At 43.8% G+C, this 17,918-nt stretch overlaps 2 protein-coding genes across 2 annotated transcripts in view; one reads left to right on the top strand and one right to left on the bottom strand.

Moving 5' to 3' along the window:
- The window catches only part of SVOPL (SVOP like), a 28,802-nt gene extending 19,012 nt beyond the window's left edge, over nucleotides 1–9,790 (top strand). Inside the window, exons 11-16 of the mRNA XM_039513048.1 lie at nucleotides 1,316–1,521; nucleotides 3,391–3,502; nucleotides 5,730–5,811; nucleotides 6,992–7,081; nucleotides 8,184–8,297; nucleotides 9,606–9,790. Of these exons, the coding sequence (XP_039368982.1) occupies nucleotides 1,316–1,521; nucleotides 3,391–3,502; nucleotides 5,730–5,811; nucleotides 6,992–7,081; nucleotides 8,184–8,297; nucleotides 9,606–9,617 (616 nt within the window). The 3' untranslated portion in view covers nucleotides 9,618–9,790. The remainder of the gene's footprint in view (nucleotides 1–1,315; nucleotides 1,522–3,390; nucleotides 3,503–5,729; nucleotides 5,812–6,991; nucleotides 7,082–8,183; nucleotides 8,298–9,605) is intronic.
- Nucleotides 9,791–13,858: 4,068 nt separating this feature from the next.
- TRIM24 (tripartite motif containing 24) overlaps nucleotides 13,859–17,918 on the bottom strand; it is a 137,545-nt gene continuing 133,485 nt past the window's right edge. The window contains exon 19 of the mRNA XM_039483394.1: nucleotides 13,859–14,622. Within this exon, the coding sequence (XP_039339328.1) occupies nucleotides 14,413–14,622 (210 nt within the window). The 3' untranslated portion in view covers nucleotides 13,859–14,412. The remainder of the gene's footprint in view (nucleotides 14,623–17,918) is intronic.

Below are 17,918 nucleotides of genomic sequence, written 5' to 3'. Positions count from 1 at the left end.
AGAAGCCTGACACTATATGAGCTTCCCCAATCAGATGGTGCCTAAAATTGATTTTAAAAGTCACTGAACAGAATGGAGAATGAAGCTCTGATGGTCCTAGGCTTTGGCAAAAGAAGCATCAGGGATTTGTTTATAATATTGAATGGACAGATTTCCCCCAGGAGTGAATGTTTCAAAAATGTCCCTGCACAAACATGTATTGCTACACATTTTTAGGGCCCACTGCCCCAGCCTGTAAATAATACCATGGCTCCTTTCATCAATGAATCTCAAATATTTGGCAAATATTATAAGGTAGGTAAGAAACATAAAGTGATAACGTCCACCCACCATGCACCCGCCTCTGGTGTAGAACATGGCAGCTGTTTAGCTGTGCACCGCAATACTTCACAATACAAGTGGGGGAAAATTGTCTTTAACTGAAATGGCAGGGAGAGAGAATGTAATTATACAGACTGGTATTTGGCCAGGGCTTCAGGGTTAACCCCCCTGTTCATATGAAAAGTATCATGGGAATTTTAATGGCCACAAGGGATCAGGATCTTGGCTTTACATTTTAAATGAAAGTTTGTAAACTATAGTATATAGAGCCCTGCATCAAAGAATTTTAAGAACGATATGGGCCCAATGCTGCCATACTTCCTCAAGCTGAGCACTATGCCATTCTGTGGCCTTAACATGGAATAAGCTCATATTCAGTGGTGGTAATTTCACCCCATGCAGAAAGTATGAACAAAAGCCTATGTACTTCTTAAGTTCTACTTCTTAAGTCCTCAAAAGAAGGTGTAAGTGAAACATTGACCTTATGCTGGCTTTCTGTACCAAGGTGAATTTCACCCTGTGAGATAGATTTATACTCATTTTACGGATGGGAAAACTGACACACACAGATATCAGCGTTATTTGGACTGTAAGCTTCTTTGGACAGGAACTGTCTTTTCATATCTGTTTGTACAGCACCTAGCACAACGGGGTCCTGGTTCATGACAGGGACTTCTAGGTTCTACCACGTTACAAATATATAATAATAGTATAACAGTTCAGTTAAGAACTGGGCTTTTTCTTTTAATAAAGAGGAGCACCTATATGGTAGCTTCAATTGTGTAATACGTTCATGACAACCAGTTTGCTGCTGGTTGCACAAATAACTGCTGGGGTTTCCCTGGACTTAAGATTTCCAAATGTTAAGTGTTGTTTACCTGTCTTGCTTTGTAATTGTCCTTGGGCATTTAATATCTGCTGAGTTTTACTCCTCTATGGTTCCATGAGTCTGCGATTATTTTCTGCTTGTCAACGTTGGTTTTCTTTCCCCCAGGCTTGGAATATCTTTTGCTTATTATGGCGTCATCCTGGCCAGCGCTGAGTTACTGGAGCGAGACATGGTCTGTAGTTTGCAGACAGCAGCAGCAGCGAAGGAGTTGGGGGATGATTCAGAGGAAAGCCGCAGCCCATGTCACTGTCGCTTATTTGCCCCTTCGGATTACCGGATCATGATCATCAGCACAATTGGAGAGATTGCATGTAACAGAAGCATCTCCAATTTGTCTTTCTATTTAATCTGTTATGCAATGTGTTTAACTCGGCAGATTTACATGCACGTGCACAAAACACTATATAGGGTTTGGGTGAAATTCACCCTGTGCACAGAGCCAGCCAAGGGCAATGCACTACTTCAGTGGGATTTTCAGTAGAACCTCAGAGTTACAAACACCTTGGGAATGGAGATTGTTCGTAACTCTGAACAAAACATTATGGTTGTTCTTTCAAAAGTTTACACCTGAACATTGACTTAATACAGCTTTGAAACTTTACTATGCAGAAGAAAAATGCTGCTTTTAACCATGTTAATTTAAATGAAACAAACCCAGAAAGTTTCCTTGCCTTGTCAAGTTGTTTTTTTAAACTTTCCATTTATTCTTTTAGTAGTTTACATTTAATACAGTACTGTACTGTATTTGCTTTTTGGGGAGTTTGGGGGTGGGAGGGAAGGTCTCTGCTGCCTGATTGCGTACTTCCGATTCCAAATGAGGTGTGTGGTTGACCGGTCAGTTCATAACTCTGGTGCTCATAACTCTGAGATTCTGCTGTAGTTGCATATGCTTTGTGCTGGCGTCACAGGGAGGAATTTCACCCTACATGACTAATTCATTTTTAAGGACAGTTGTGAAAATTTAACTGTCAAAGCCGAATAGCCCCTATGCAGAGGATACATAATGACTTTCGTTTTTAAAATGACCATAGGAAACTACCTGAACGGTAAAGTCCAGATCCTCAAAGATACTTAGGTGCCTATCTTGCACTGAAATCAGTGAAGGCTAGGCACCTAAACACCTTTGAAGATCAGGTTCTAAGTTACCAGAGACCCAGGATTGGCTTGAAGGCAAATTTTCAGACAACTAGAACAGTGACTTCTGGAAATCCATATGCTAGCAAGGATTGCAGTCAATCACTGATATGTAGGCAACTGAACGCTGCAAAGGTGTGCTTTAGTTTAGAAAGGGTATTATTTCAGTACCAGCACCCTGTATTGTGCAGCAGAGACCTGCTCAAAGTAGGTTAGAATGGAATACAGCAGAAAGTACACAATGCATCCATAGTAACACAAACCAACATGTTTCTTGGTATATCTCCTCTGCTTCAGTATTAGGTGGTAACAGTATCACGTGATAGCATGTTTCTATAGCACCTTCCAGCTAAGGCGCTCTAAGTACTTGGCAAACATTACTGGATTTAGCTTCATGGCACCCCCGTGAGGTAAGCTTTATCCCCATTTACATCTAGGGCAATGAGATAAAAAGCGATTAAAAGTTTGATCCTGTAAGGTGCCAAACTCTCTGACCTCAGTCCAACAAAGGGCATAAACACATGCTTAGGCTAGAAGTCAACCATATGTTTTGCTGGACTGGGGCCATGTTGCTTAGCATCTTGGAGCCCTGAGTGACTTGCCTGACTCATATGGGAAGTCTTGGGGAGAGTACCCAGGCGTCTAGAGTTCAAATGCAGTGCTTAACCACACGACCCCACCCTTCCTCCCAGCAGCTTGCTATTACTAAGACGTGATCAAGTCTATAATGCTAGTGTGACACCACTGTAGTTGTGACACAATGGTAGTGAGAGTCTATAGAGGAAACTAAAGTGGCTCAAGTGAGGCCAGTTCAGAAACTCCAGACATTTAAAAAAAAAAAAAAAAAGGGGGGGGGGAGAGGGAAATAAGCAAGAGGAAGATCGTGGTGTTTGGGTATTGGAGGGTGAAATCTTTTCTACTGGGAACGGTGGGATGGAATTCCTGGTTTATAGCGTCAGGAAATGATGACAGCTAAATATGGGCGTAGACATCATTAGATAATTTAACCCTGAAGTCTGACATTTATGTTTTCTTTTGTTTTCCAGTAAATCCCTTAAACATTCTAGGCATCAATTTCCTAGGAAGACGACTGAGCCTGTCTATAACAATGGGATGCACTGCACTTTTTTTTCTCTTCCTTAATATCTGCACTACAAGGTAGCGTATTAGATCGGTATGCTAGTACTGTCGTGGTGGTTTGTAATACCATAGGCAGATGTCAGGACCTCTTAAATTCTCAATTTGCTAATCAGCAGTCCTGATAATTCTCTCTCTCTCTCTCAAAAAAAAATCTCCTGCAGTTTCCTGTCACCTCCTGGCAAAAAATGTAATAGCAGGAGCTGTAGTGAGGTCTTGTACTGCTGAGACTACGGGGATTTCACAAAATATATGACAGGACATTTCCTAGCATGCTATAAATAATTATAGCTAAAACACACATCGAGATAAGTAAACAAAGTACATTTTGTGGTACAGAGCCCGTATTTTTTTTCATTGTTTGTTTTCTTACTTAACAAAATAGGGTAGGTCTCTACAGAGAACAGAAAAACCCATGGCTGGCCCGAGCCAGCTGCCTCGGATTGCAGGGCTTTTTCATTGCGGTGTAGACCTCCAGTCTTGAGCTGGAGCCCAGGCTCTAGAACCCTGTGAGGTGGGAGGGTCCCAGAGCCCAGGCTCCAGCCTGAGTCCATGAGCCCAAGTTGGCTGGCATGGGCCAGCTACGGGTTTTTCTTTGCTGTGTAGACATCCCCTTAGACTAGCAGTAGGCAAAATTATTGGCCTGAGGGCCACATCAGGGCTGCAAAACTGTATGGAGGGCCAGGTAGGGAAGGTTGTGCCTCCCCAAACAGCCTGGCCCCCGCTCCCTATCTGCCCCCTCCCACGTCCCACCCCCTGACTGCTCCCCTCAGAACTCCTCACCCATCCAACCCTCCCTGCTCCTTGTCTCCTGACCGCCCCCCCCCAGGACCCTATGCCCATCCAACTCCCCCGCTCCTAACTGACCCCTAACTGACTCCTGGGATCCTCTGCCCCTTATCCAACCCCCTCTGCTCCCCACCCTCTTACCATGGCGCTCAGAGCACCAGGACTGGCAGCCGTGCAGCCCGGCTGGAGCTTGCCACGCCGCCACACAGTCTAGGGTGCCGGCGGCTCTCACAGCCTGGCAGGAGCTTGCAGGCCCGCTGCCCAGAGCGCTGGCAGCATGGTGAGCTGAGGCTGTGCGGGAGGGGCAGCAGGGAAGGGGCTGGGCTAGTCTCCCCGGCCAGGAGCTCAAGGGCCGAGCAGGAGGGTCCTGCGGGCTGGATGTGGCCCGCGGGCCATAGTTTTCCCCTCTGCCTTAGACGAATAATCTATCATGGGGTTTGTGTGCGTCTCCCCTAATCAGGATGAATTAGCACGGTTTGACTGTATTCATTAAATACTGAGCTTAAGGGATTTACAGGCTCCCCCCATGAAGCTGGCAGAGCTTGTCAATTTTTTGAAGTGGACCAGGACTGCAGCTAGGGCTCTGAAATGACCCTTCAGCTTAAAGGTTCCATTAAACTGACCTTTCAGCTGTGAGGGACTGCCCTGAAGCACAGTAGCTAATGGTCTGGTTTACTGGTGCCTGAAAAACGGCATAGGGAAATTTTATGTTCATGTTTGAGATGGGGGACTTTAAAACTACTAGTATCACAGGTGCTAGAACTAGTGGTGCCGCATGCCCTGGCTTGAAGTGGTTTCCATTATATGCAGGGTTTACAGTTTGGTTCAATGGCTCTCAGCACCCCCACTATTAAAATTGTTCCAGCGCCCCGAGTAGTATAATTTTCTTCAAACTTGGCTTGTTGCATGGATGGCAGGGAAATTTAGAAATCAAGCCAAATTCAAAGTTACTAGCCAAATCTATGCAATAGTTACTTGAATGCAAAATTCTGATTGGAGTATCTGAGTAAAGTACTTTTCCAGTGGTCCGATAAATCAAACACCTGAAACAATTATGCTCAGTCTTCACCTTTGGGCTGAGACCAAGCATAGAATTTGTGACAGTTGATAAGCAACTGAGAAAGAGGGATATGACTGCAAGTTAGAACCCAGTCTTAACTCTAGCAGATGCAACCTGACGTGCTATAATGAATATAGATGTCCTCTCTCCCTTGGCTTGTAAGCTTGGTCAGTCCATTTTCCAAGCATTTCCTCAAGAAGAAAGTCCCTCAGTGTGAATCATCCACCTTTCCTTGCCAATTGAATGGATAAAGGTTACCTTTGTCATTTATTTGTGTCTTTTATTATATTCTTATTTTGGAGGTAAGTTCCTTAGTGCAGTGAGTAACCACTTGCTTTGTCTGTGTTTAATAACTGTTCACTGATGCTGGTTCCATATTCTCCACCCCGTTCTCCCTAGTACGGGTCTGATCGGTTTTCTCTTCATGCTGCGTGCCCTGGTAGCAGCAAACTTCAACACCATCTACATTTACACAGCAGAGGTAGGTCCTTCTGAAAGTTCCTCATTAAGCTGCTCTTGCCAGAAGCTGGGAATGGGCTATGGGAATTACCTGTTTTGTTCATTTCCTCTGAAGCACCTTGCATCGGCCTCTGTCAGAAGACAGGATACTGGGCTATATGATTGATCTGAGCCGATATGGCTGTTCTTAAGCAGTGTATTAAATAAATAAAAGCACATTTGCCACAGCTGAGTAACATGGGAAAATTCCTGAGAATAGGCAGTTCCTGTAACTATATGATTATCTCGGAGTCCGCTTTACTATCTCTGTACCATTAATAATTCTGTATATCACAGTTATGCTTATAAGAATGAACCTGCAGTGCATAAATATATTAACCTTTTGGTGGTTTATAATTGTGGAGTCCATTATCGAATATGGATGTGTCAAAAACCACTAACTTGAGAGCGTTTAACAGAAAGGGACACTGAAGCTCACCCACTGCCTGGACACTGCTCCCCTCGCAGAAGGAAAGCAGTTGGGGAATCCTTCTCTTGAAGTGGATTAGTGAGAATGAAACCCCTTTTGGTCCTTCTACAAACATAAACTACACAGCCCCCGCCATGTTATGCTTTAACATATGCTTGTGTGTTTGTTGAAACAGGGCTTAGGCGCGGCGAAAAGCATAATCCTTGGAGTTTTGGAGGTTCTTCTTAGGTTGCTTTTTGTCTAATTCAGGAGTGAATTTAGGTTTTGCCTTAGGATTGAAAGCCCCAGACACTACTTTTCCCTTTCCACCAGATATGGCGCGTGGCCATGCAAGCATCCCCTAGATCACTGTTCTGCAACCCTGACCTTGAGCAACCACCTCTAAGGCTAAGGGATTTAGCGTCCACTCCAGCTTTAATTGGACTAACCTGGTGGTTCTCAACCTATTTACCATTGTGAGCCACATCCAATACTAATTGTATGGCCCCGAGGATGTCACATGGGCTGCAGCTGTGTGCTGACTAGGCTGCAAGCGGCTCGTGGGCCGGGGGTTGAGAACTACTGGACTAACCTAAACTGATTCAATAGGGGAGAGAGAGAGAGTTGGGAGCCTTACCGCCCTTTGAAAATCTCCCCCTACAGCTGTCCTTTCTTGTGCAGTGAGCATCCATGAACCAGTGGCATGCCATAGTTCTTTCTGGTACCGAACTAAGCCCGCTTTGTCCTGCTATAGGTTTACCCTACCACAATGCGAGCTCTGGGAATGGGGACAAGTGGTTCACTATGTCGGATTGGAGCGATGGTGGCACCATTTATAGCACAAGTAAGATGCTTTTCCTGTTATCATCCTGGTATGAGGTGGTGGGTGTCAGCGATGGGGAATGAAATACCCTAGGCTGGTATTTCTTCAGCTACCTTGGAAGAGCTTTCAGCACTGGCCTTTGTTTTTGTGGGCACAGTTCTGGTTTTTGGTAAACTCTATGCCCAATGTTGCCCTCAGCTGCAATCACAGATCTTCTGGAAGCTCATGAGTGTGTGCACACACATATACGTATTGACCTTTGTTTTTGCCAAGACATTGGGTTTTTTATATTTATGTGGAAAATAGGATTAGTTATGTGTTCATTGCCAACAATAGACCCACATCAGTAGTGGCTCATGACTTTGACAGGTGAGAGACAAATTACAAAATGGGTGCATTCCCCTCACTGTATAATTTAATGTAGTAGCAGCAGGAGGACTTACTTGGGAACTGGAGCTGCTGCTGCTACTCAGGCCACAACGGGGGGGTGGAGCATGAGGCAGGCCTGGGAGTTGACAACAGCTCTTGGTATACATGCACAGGCCCCCAACCCTGCCCCCACAACCCCCCTTGAGCCTGGCCTCAACTGCTATCATTCCCCAGCTGTGGCCTCTCCAAGAAGTGGTTACCACAGCAATTCTGATAAAATGACTCCTACACTTGGTAAATTGTCATGGTAACAAGGCAGCTTCTTGAGGCACTGTTCACTATCCCAACATTTGAGCCTCATGCAGCACCATGTTCGTTAAACTTTGTGTTTTGCTACGAGTGGATTGTGACATTTCTAGCAAATCATAATTTGTCCTTAAAGCTGTATATAGTTATCAGTTATATAAAAAAGAATATGCAAAATGTATTGTGTAGCTTTTGGGAATTCTTGGATAGCCTATGGCTCATGTTTCTGGGCTGGCAAGCTGCTCCTGACCTGTCTAAAGCTCTCTGTACAGAATGTAACTGGTTAGCATGTGTTGCACTTTTCAGAAGCTGTTAGAACAGCTTGTTTTCTTGGCTATCATTGAATCCTTTCGTCTCTTGTCCATTTCAGGTCTTGATTTCTAACATGCCCCCTGACACTAATCTTGTACTGCAGCATCAAGCTGATGCTTGAATTGTTTGTTTGTAGGTTCTCATGAGTGCTTCATTCCTCGGGGCCCTGTGCCTTTTCTCAGGCATGTGTGCGGTGTGTGCCATCTCTGCCTTCACTCTGCCCATAGAGACCAAAGGAAGGGCACTCCAGGTTTGTAGCTCATTTCCGACACAGCTACAGCTTTGTCCACATGAGAAAATGATACTGACTTAACTAAATCAGTTTTGAGGCTCCTAAAATCATCATTCTCTCCCAAATCCATATAAATCATGCAAACCAAAATAAGTGTCTTTACACACACAGGTTGGACTGCTCTAACTAAGCCCTTGTCTCTACTACAAATGCGGTGCCATTACAGCTGTACTGGCATAGCTAGGCTGCCAGAGCATTGTTACCATAGCTCATGCCACCTGAAGGGGTTTTTCTGTTGGCATACTACCACCACCGTCCCAAAAAATCCCCAGTTTCAGACAAGGACTTAAGGTTGTTTGTTTAATCTGCCTCTGTGGGTAAAAGTCAGCCCTGTGCAGAAGGCTAGCATATGCTTGAAATCCTCAAATGGTTGGTATTGCAATAATCAAACAAAAACACTCCAATAAATTGAATTACATGTAAGATAAAAGCTTTGATCTATCTCTAACTGACTTGACCTTATCTAATGGTGACCTAGATAAATGGGAGTTTAAATGACTGTTTAATGGAGTGGGCTCTCTTCCTTGATACTGGGCTGCATTCTTGTGAGGTAATATCACCACTGAAGTTTCAGTAGACATCCTTCTTGCAGATAATGGCCCTGAGTCTGCTACCAGTTATGCTTTTCACAAAGGATTAGTCCCATGAAGGTTAAGTGGAATAATCAAAGTTACTCAGATTAGGGCCACAGCATTCAGTTTCAGCAGGGAGGATGCTAATGCTTATGTACGTGTAACTTTCATGGTAATAGGAATAATCATGTATGCAAGGGGATTACTTCTGTTTATAAAGTTACTCATGGCTGCAGAATCTGGACTAATGAATGCATTGGCCCTCACTCCCTGATAGTAGGGAACAGGGCGCCATATAAGAACCAAGATTGTAAGTACCCAAATGTTGTCTGTATTCTTTAACACAATGACATTTAAGCCCAAGAGTCAAGTTTTCAGGTGGCAATGTCTACACTGTGCCTTCCAAATCTGCTTTGTAGTGGTGGGGCACTATAGGCAGCTATATTTCAAGAGCAATTTTAAAAGCCAGCTCAATGTTATTTGAAAGAGACACAGGCTGAAAATATCCAGCCTCTGCATCCGATTCTAATCTTAGAGCAATCTCAGAATAGCATATGGGTCTTGCAGATATAAGGCAGGATTTTTGGACACACAAAAAAGGTACCCGAGGGCAGAACCTGCTCCTGGTCCATAAGCCCCCGTTCTTTCAGTTTGACTCTGAATTTTTATCTTTTTGTATCATTCCATTTTTTAGCAAATGAAATGAAGACACTCAAAGTTGGCTCGTGGGGGAGAGAAAAAGGAACCTTTTGGCAGTTGCAGTTGAGCTGCCTTATGGTGATTGCTTCTTAATGCCATTGCTGGAGAGAGGAGGTATAAATAATCACCGTTGAAGAGCATACAAGCTACATGGTTTCTATAGGATGCATTTGGAAAAACTGTTGGGTGCATGGTCTTTCCTGTGATTCAATAAATAGATTTCTCCTTAACCCCTGAAACAAGATGAAGCCTCTTCACTATTCTCAGTATTAGTCCTATGCCACATGATAGCCACTAAAATACATGGGTCCTAGTCCCCTCTTGGATTAACTGAAGTTGGGCAAGTTGGGATGGTGTTGTCATACTTGCGTTACAGTTGGACTAATGGTGAGGGTGTTTCTCCTGCATGAGTGGAATATGGTTTTTGCCATGACAATGTGGCTTACAGCATGTACATACTAATCAAATACAACAGCCCTTCCTAGAGGAACAAATACCCCCATCACTGAGACTGACACAGGCACATTTCACCTACCTCACCTTGACCTCAGGAGGTGGCTTTTGGGTGACTGCTCTGGCCCTTACACTGTTCTCAGTACTAGAGCTGGCTGCAATTTTTCCATTAGGAGAGAAAGAAACTGGCAGCTTTCCATCAGCAAGCAGGGATACTGGCACAAAGCTAAGTCTCCCCACTTCTTTTTTTTTTTTTAAATACATCTTCCACTAATGGCTATTTCTCTAAGACTGGAAATTTGTACAGAAACCAATTGAAACAGCAAATACAAAATAGGGTTCTATACAGGACCTGGGTGAAGGGGGCAGCTTTCCAGGTCAGGGCCCCAGAATCTGCGTAGCTGTGGTGTGTTTTTCATAGAGCCCGCATACAACTATAGTGGTTTTTAAAAATTCCAAAATCATTTCTCTTTTCAAAACACCTGCATTTCATTACTGTGAAAAACTGAAGCCTCCATCAGGCTGCCACAGTCTGTGGTAGACTGAGGCTAATAGCCACATTCAGCGTAACAGCAATAATTTAGAATTATTTTAAGCGTTAGTGTGTATGGGAGTATTCTTTTTCCTATGTAAATGCAGTGTTTATCAAGGGGATAGGCTAGGGTTTAGTTAATGGAACACAGGGCTCAGGCAGGAGTCCTGATTTCGAATCCTGCCTCCGGCACTGAGCTGCTGACTCCTTGGGGGAGTTACTTCACCTCTTACCCCTCCCATGGTCCATCTCAAAGTGTGGAGAGGAGACTGACACTCAGGCCTGGTCTACACTACGGGGTGGGGGAGGGCGGGTGTCGAACTAAGGTACGCGACTTCAGCTACGCGAATAGCGTAGCTGAAGTTGAACTACCTTAGTTCGAATTTCCTATCTGTCCAGACGCCGCGGGATCGAACTCTGCGGCTCCCCCGTCGACTCCGCCACCGCCGTTCACGGTGGTGGAGTTCCGGAGTCGACGGGAGTGCGTTTGGAGTTCGAACTATTGCGTCTAGATTAGATGTGATAATTCGAACTCCCAGAAGTCGAACTCTCTGCGTCGACCCAGCGGGTAAGTATGGACCTACCCTTAGTAGCTTACTCATCTGTAACACCTATTACATTGCCAGTGGATACTAGCCCCACTATGGGAATACAATCTTGAGCTGATGCATCATGATATGAGGGAAGTACTCTTGCCTCAGTAGTGCTACTGCACATGCAGAATTTGGGCAGAAATTATTATTTTTTTTGCATAGAATCTCCTTTTCCTCCACAGAAATGGGCTGCTGGACCTGACAGAGCACAGCTTGCAACTAGAAGACACTGGTAGGGGAAGGGACTGGGAGCTGGCGGGTTCCCTGCAGCTGCAATTCTAAGAATGCCCTGAGGAAAAGAGAGACTAATGCCCAGAGCCCAGGTTCTCTATTTTGTGCTTGTATAGTGCTGTCTTTGCCTTCCAGCATAGCCTCTCTCCTGAGACAGGTTGTGTTTTGCAACCACAGGGCAGGGGCCTGGCCACAAACACTAATGGTTTCAATACAGCTGCATATAAGTGTATACATCTAGGAACAAAGAACATACTTACATGATGGGGAACTTAATCCTAGGAAACGGACTCTGAAAATGACTTGGGGTTGGTGATGTAACACTGTAGCCAAAAGAGCTAATGTGATGCTGGCTCCATAAACAGAGGAATAGAGAGGCTATTTTACCTCTATATTTAGCACCAGGGCAACCATTGCTGGAATACAATGTCCAATTCTGGTGCCTACAATTCAAGAAGGATGTTGATTGTTGGAGAGGGTTTAAAGAGTCAAGCAAATGATTAAAGGCTTAGAAAACAGACTTAAGGAACTCACTGTAAGTAAAATAGATATGACTTAGGGATGACTTGATTACAGTCTCTGCATGGGGAACAAATATAGTAATGGGCTGTTCAGCCCAGCGGAGAAAGGTATAACACTCTAATAGCTGCATGTTGAAGCTAAACAAAGCCTGGAAGTAAGGTGTACATTTTTAAACAGTGGGTAATCTATCAAGGGACATAGTAGAGTCTCCATCACTGACCATTTTAAAATTAACATTGGCTGTTTCTCTAAAAGATCTGGACTATGAATTAATTTAAGGAAGTTCTATGGCCCGTGTTATACTGGAGGTCTGACTAGATGAACACAATGGTCTCTTCTGGCCTTGAACATTAATAATCTCCTCCCTGCTTCCCCAGTCCATCCTGTGCTCTCCATGGTCATACCAATTTTCAGTGAAATTAACAAGGGCATGGAGGGTGAGTTGACTGATATAGTCATGAAACCTCCATGCATCTGAAGAAGTGGACTTTTTACCCACAAAAGCTTATGTCCAAATAAATCTGTTAGTCTTTAAGGTGCCACCGGACTACTTGTTGTTTTTGTGGATACAGACTAATATGGCTATGCCTCTGATACTTGTAAATTTAAAATCATTGATAATTGACTCAACTCAGCACTCGCCGGACTCCCTTGTGATTGTAGCAGCTCTACACTCCACTCTGGAGAACCAAAATAAAGTAACAAAACAGGCAACTGTTAATCTAAAACCTAAACTACATTTTATGAGAGTTTTTCTGTAGGTAATTCCCTAGACTTTTAAAAATAGTTAATGTTTACTTTTAGCAACCCCCCTCGTGTATTAGGAGGGTTTAGAACCCACAGCAATAGAATACAGACTGCTACTACTACTTGGGCTCTAGGGTACCTCAGGTGGCAACAGCAGAAGGCTCTTATTCCGGAGGGGAGGTGACCCTGTCTCTGCTCCTGCCCTCTTTCCTTCTCACTTCATCCCTGCTGCATATCAAAGGCCTGCTATAAATGTCCTAATATTTTATAACGAAAAATGGCAGGTAACCTACAGAGAAAGGGGCACTACCAGCCACCCTTCTACTAAGGCAAATACTACTTAGCTTGCTATAATGCCCACCTTCAGTCAGTTTCTTCCCCTCGCTCCAGAGCTCTGCCACCACATAGTCATCAATGTTTGTGGCCAGCCTCTAAACTTCTGTGGTAACAACTATCTTGTACACTGGAGCAGCAACCTATCTGTGCTATACAGAACATAAAATCTGTTGGCTTACCTGCAGTATTAGTGTAGACAGCTAGCATAGTGCTCCACAAATGGGAATAGTTTGGATAAGGATGCGCTTCTGAAGTTCAGTTTCCACATAAGATCAACCTGAATTAGGGCTTCTAACTGGCCTGGGGCACTCACAGACAGGTGCCTTTGAAAGAAAATTGTACTTAGGTAGGTGAAGCTTCGAAAATAACTGCTTGAGAAAGGAGCATGGGTTGACATATTTCACAAACAGCGCAACAAGAGGGCTAGTGAGGTCAATGGTATGGAGAAGGAGGAGAGCTGAACAACAGTGTCTCATGCTTTCCAACTTGGAGAAGTGATGCTATAGTGATGACTCAATCTTCCAGGAGCGATCACCACAACCACCTCTAGGAAAGGAATGAGAAATGCAAGATTGCATTCCAAAGATGACATTTTCAGAAGTTCAATAAATTGTCTAATCAACCCTAGGTATAAGTAATCATTCCTTCCTTGCAACTATGCCATTAACTTCCATTAGCACATGTACACTGATTCTGTCTTATCTTGTTTAGAGGACATTTCAGAGACATTTTAGTGCATCTCATTGCAGTAATACATACTGACCAAGAGAAATCCAACTGTTGGGATGAGAGGAACAACCTTCATCACCTATAAAAACACCCCAAACAAATCCCTGATTTTTTAAGTTTATTTTAATACAGCTCTCCCCTTACATTTTAAATCACCAGTAACTTCTTTAGGGGGCAACTACACTTCCATTGTACCAGTCATTCTCCTTGGACAACAAAATTACACCATGTGCTTTCATGGCTTGGGGTTAAGTACAGTACAAAACTCAAATTCTGGCCAGCCACATGCCTTTGGTAAAATTAATGTCTGGTGATAATACATTTTCTTGAAACTGAGAAAGGAACACATTGAATTCATGTAACATTTTAAAGTTTAATTCTGTACAAATTCTTTTCTTTAAATGCATCTGAGCAGCTGTTATTCCAGATTGCTGTTTTAATGACGTTCCACAAGTAGGATGTAAGGACTGAACTCCAGAGAACAGTCTCTCCAAATGCCTTGATCCCTGGTAGATTTCTGTTTTAGGGGAAGGGTATAAAGTCTAGTAAACATCCACAAATGTACAGGTCAAAGTGGTCATGATTTTTCCTCTTGACAACTGACAGTTGATAAATATTTGTCTAGTTTTAAAAAATTCATTCCAGTACATGCGACTCATTCATTTAAGCAACTGGCGCTCCTCTCCTTTGAGGCGTTTTTTCCGGGGCTGTACAAAATCATCATCAGAGTCATCACTAAATTCTGGATTCTCTCTCTCACTCCGACAGTAGGGTTGTATAGGGAATTCTCTCTCCGGATAAAGGATCTTTAGGAGTTCTTCAAAGTAGGCTTCAAGTTTCATGCCAGCATCAGCCACTTCTGAATCAGGCTGTTGGGTGAGTTTACAATAATCAGTGCATCATAAAATAGTTTGACACTTATAGCACCCAAAGAATCTCAAAGTGCAAATTGCTCAAATCAACTAGCAATAAGATACAGACATCTCTGGGAGATGGTTGGCTAACAACCAGCACACAGAACTCTGCAAAAATCAGTGGTAGAGGGGAAATTTTGGCTAAGAACACCACAACTAATTCCTTCTCTTACAAAACTGACATAAAAATCTAATGTTCAAGAACGGACAGGATCATTGGTTTAAGATCTCCACTGAAAGACCCACTTAAGAGATCATACATGATATAAAGTATAGCCACTTCAGAAATGGAAGAGTTTGGTCAACTGTGCCACTAAGAAGACAGTATTTTGTACCAGATGCTTTGACTACTATGCCATTTTTCTGGCCAGTGGAATTTTTTTCCTGCCTCTCACACACAGCAGAATATAAAATGTTACTAACATAGATGATTATACTTTAGCACACTAACCAGCCCCAAGGTGTTTCACATCAGCAGCCCTGGCCAGTTTCCTGGTTTAAGCAGAGGCTAATAGCTAAAGCCAGCCTCCTTCCTGCTGAAACTACCCTTCCTTCCTGCTCTACATGGGACATTTGTCCCTTCCCCAGAGTTCCACCCCTCACTTCAAAGGAGGAATCAGCAGATGGCTAAGAAAGCCAGCAGTGGCCAAGGAGATCTTGGTATGGCAGTCAGAAGCCACAGTGTACTTAAGAGGTTGACTGAAGGGCAGGACATGGTGGGTGGGGAATGAAAGGCTCACTACTCATTGAGGGGTCAGGGAAGGGAGGAAGGGCAGTGAGAAGGATATTATTCTGCAGATAGACTCACTGCCTTTTGCCTCCTAAGACAGGTGGAGAGAGAGATGTAAAGAAATACATAATAACTGCTAGATAAGTGCGCATAATAATGTTTTAAGAAATGTAAAAAGGAATTTTTCTGTTTTCTGTACGTGTCAAGATGACAGCTCTCAAAACTCTGCTAAAACAACTTTCAAGGGTGTAAAAAATCAGAAAGTTGGTTTAGTCTCTTATTTACAGTGGATTCTTGGCTCGTGTAGATAACAGGGCAAAGCAAACCAGACAAGGTGTGAGATTTACTAGCCAGGTGAAGATCTTGGACTAGGGAGGATGGATACTAACTAGACAGAACTAGCGAAGTCCAAGGTCACAAGATGAAGATAAGAATAAGACACATGAAAGCAATGAAAAGACAGCTAGATTGAGTAAAGAGTACGGTAGCAATGGTTAAAAAGACAAGAGATACCAATTAGAGTTTTTGAAGGATAAGTAAAAGATGTACTAGAGTTATGATGGTGCAGAATAGAATGTTTACAGATACGGAATTTTAAATAAATCAGTATCTGTATGATGTTATGAGACAAGGTATAAAGGACATGTGGAGCAATGCAGGACCCCTACCAGACTGGACCAGAATGGCTCTGATGAGAACAGAAACAGATTACCTGTGCCCCAGGACTGGGTAACTGATCATTGCTGTATCCTGCTCTAATCTGCTTTACTTATACTCTATACTTAGTCAAGGTAGTAATACAGTGTCCTAAAATTTTCTTAAAGTTTTCAACTAATTAAGCTTAAATAACTGGTGCGGATTGTGCCTTTCACCAAACAGAGAGAAGCCATATTAAATCTGCTCCTATCCATTTCCATAGAAGAAATGGTTACTGACTGTAACTGCACTTTGAGATGTGATGCAAATGTGTATTCCAAGTAGGTTTGTGCACATGCTGGAGCCAGAGACTTTTGCCTAGCAGCACCCGTAGAGAGGTGGCGCTCATGCTTTGTGCTTGTAGCCCCTTCCTTGGCTATATGAAGTGACAAAGACCCGAGCCTCCTCAGCTCCTTTGCATCCAACATTCAGGGGAAGACTGATGCAGAGGGGATGGTGGGTGGATTGTGGTATACACATCTGCATCATATCTAGAAGAACCACAGTTACAGTAAGTCATTGTTTACTCTTCTTTGAGTAGATGCAGACATGTATTCCAAGTAGATGACTAGCAAACCCCATCTGGAAAGGGGGCTTAGCATCCACCTGAGCAGTCCTGCAATCCTTGCTCTTCTGACATTAGTGTCTGCTCTGGAAGAAGCAGTGATTGCATAATGATCTGTCAAAGTATACACAGACAACCCTGTGACCACCCTACAAATGTCCAATACTGAAATGTCATTGAAGAACGCTACCAAAGTTGCCTGTGCTCTCGTCAAATGCGCCTATATCTGCTGAGGGTGCGTAACTGATGCTATCTCGTATGCAGTATTGAAGCAAGATGTTATCCATCTACAGATGGTCTGCATAGAGACCACTTGACCCTTCATATGGTCTGCATATGATATGAACAGGGCAAGGTGAAGCACAAAAAACTGTTCCATCTTGTTCAGACAGAAGGCTAGACAGCATCTAACATCTAGTGTATGGAGGCATTGCTCCTCTGTGGAGGAATGCAGCTTGGGGAAAAATACAGGCAAATAGACTGCCTGGTTCAAGTGAAACTGAGACCAACTTGGATACAAAACTTCAGATGTGGCCAAAGCATAATCTTGTTCCTGGAAAACTGTGTAAGGAAGACCAGACATCAGGGCCTGCAACTTTCACACCTACTGGCACAGGTAATGGCTATCAAGAATGCAGTTTTCTGGGACAGGAGGCAGGAAGCAAGAGGCTTACATGTTGGCTCCATTAGACCCACTAAAACCATGTTCAGGTCCCATAGGGGGACCAGTTCTCTGACTGGAGAATGCAGGTGGAGTATTCCTTTCAGAAATCTCATCACCATGGCATTGGAGAAAACAATTTCCCTTGGACAGGCAGATGAAATGCGGATATTGCTGCCAAGTACATTCTCAGACAACTGAGTGCTAGGTCCAATTCTTGAAGATGCAAAAGGTACTCCACGATGTCCTGGATGGAAGCCTCTGCCCAGTGGGTCACATGAGCCAAGGACCACACAGAAAACTTCTTCCTCTTTGACAAGTAGGCTGTTCTAGTGGAAGGCTTCCTACTGTTAAGACCGACCTACTGGACAGCCTCCGAGCAAAACACTTCCTCCTCATTCAGCCATGCAGGAGCCACACCTTGAGGTGCAGGGAGCTGGTCGCTGGATGTGGCCATGGTCCTGTGTGAGCAAGGATATCAGAGAACCAGTGCTATCTCAGCTACTCTGGGGCAATGAGGACAAGTCTAGCTCAATCTGCCTTGAGTTTGGCCATGACCTAGGGAAGGATGGTGTACAGCAGAGTTGACTTCCAGCTGC

The sequence above is a fragment of the Mauremys reevesii genome, linkage group 1 (assembly GCF_016161935.1).
Source record: "Mauremys reevesii isolate NIE-2019 linkage group 1, ASM1616193v1, whole genome shotgun sequence".
Lineage (NCBI taxonomy): Eukaryota > Metazoa > Chordata > Testudines > Geoemydidae > Mauremys > Mauremys reevesii.
The sequence above is the reverse complement of the archived record's forward strand: the minus strand, read 5'-3'. Positions and strand labels throughout refer to the sequence as shown.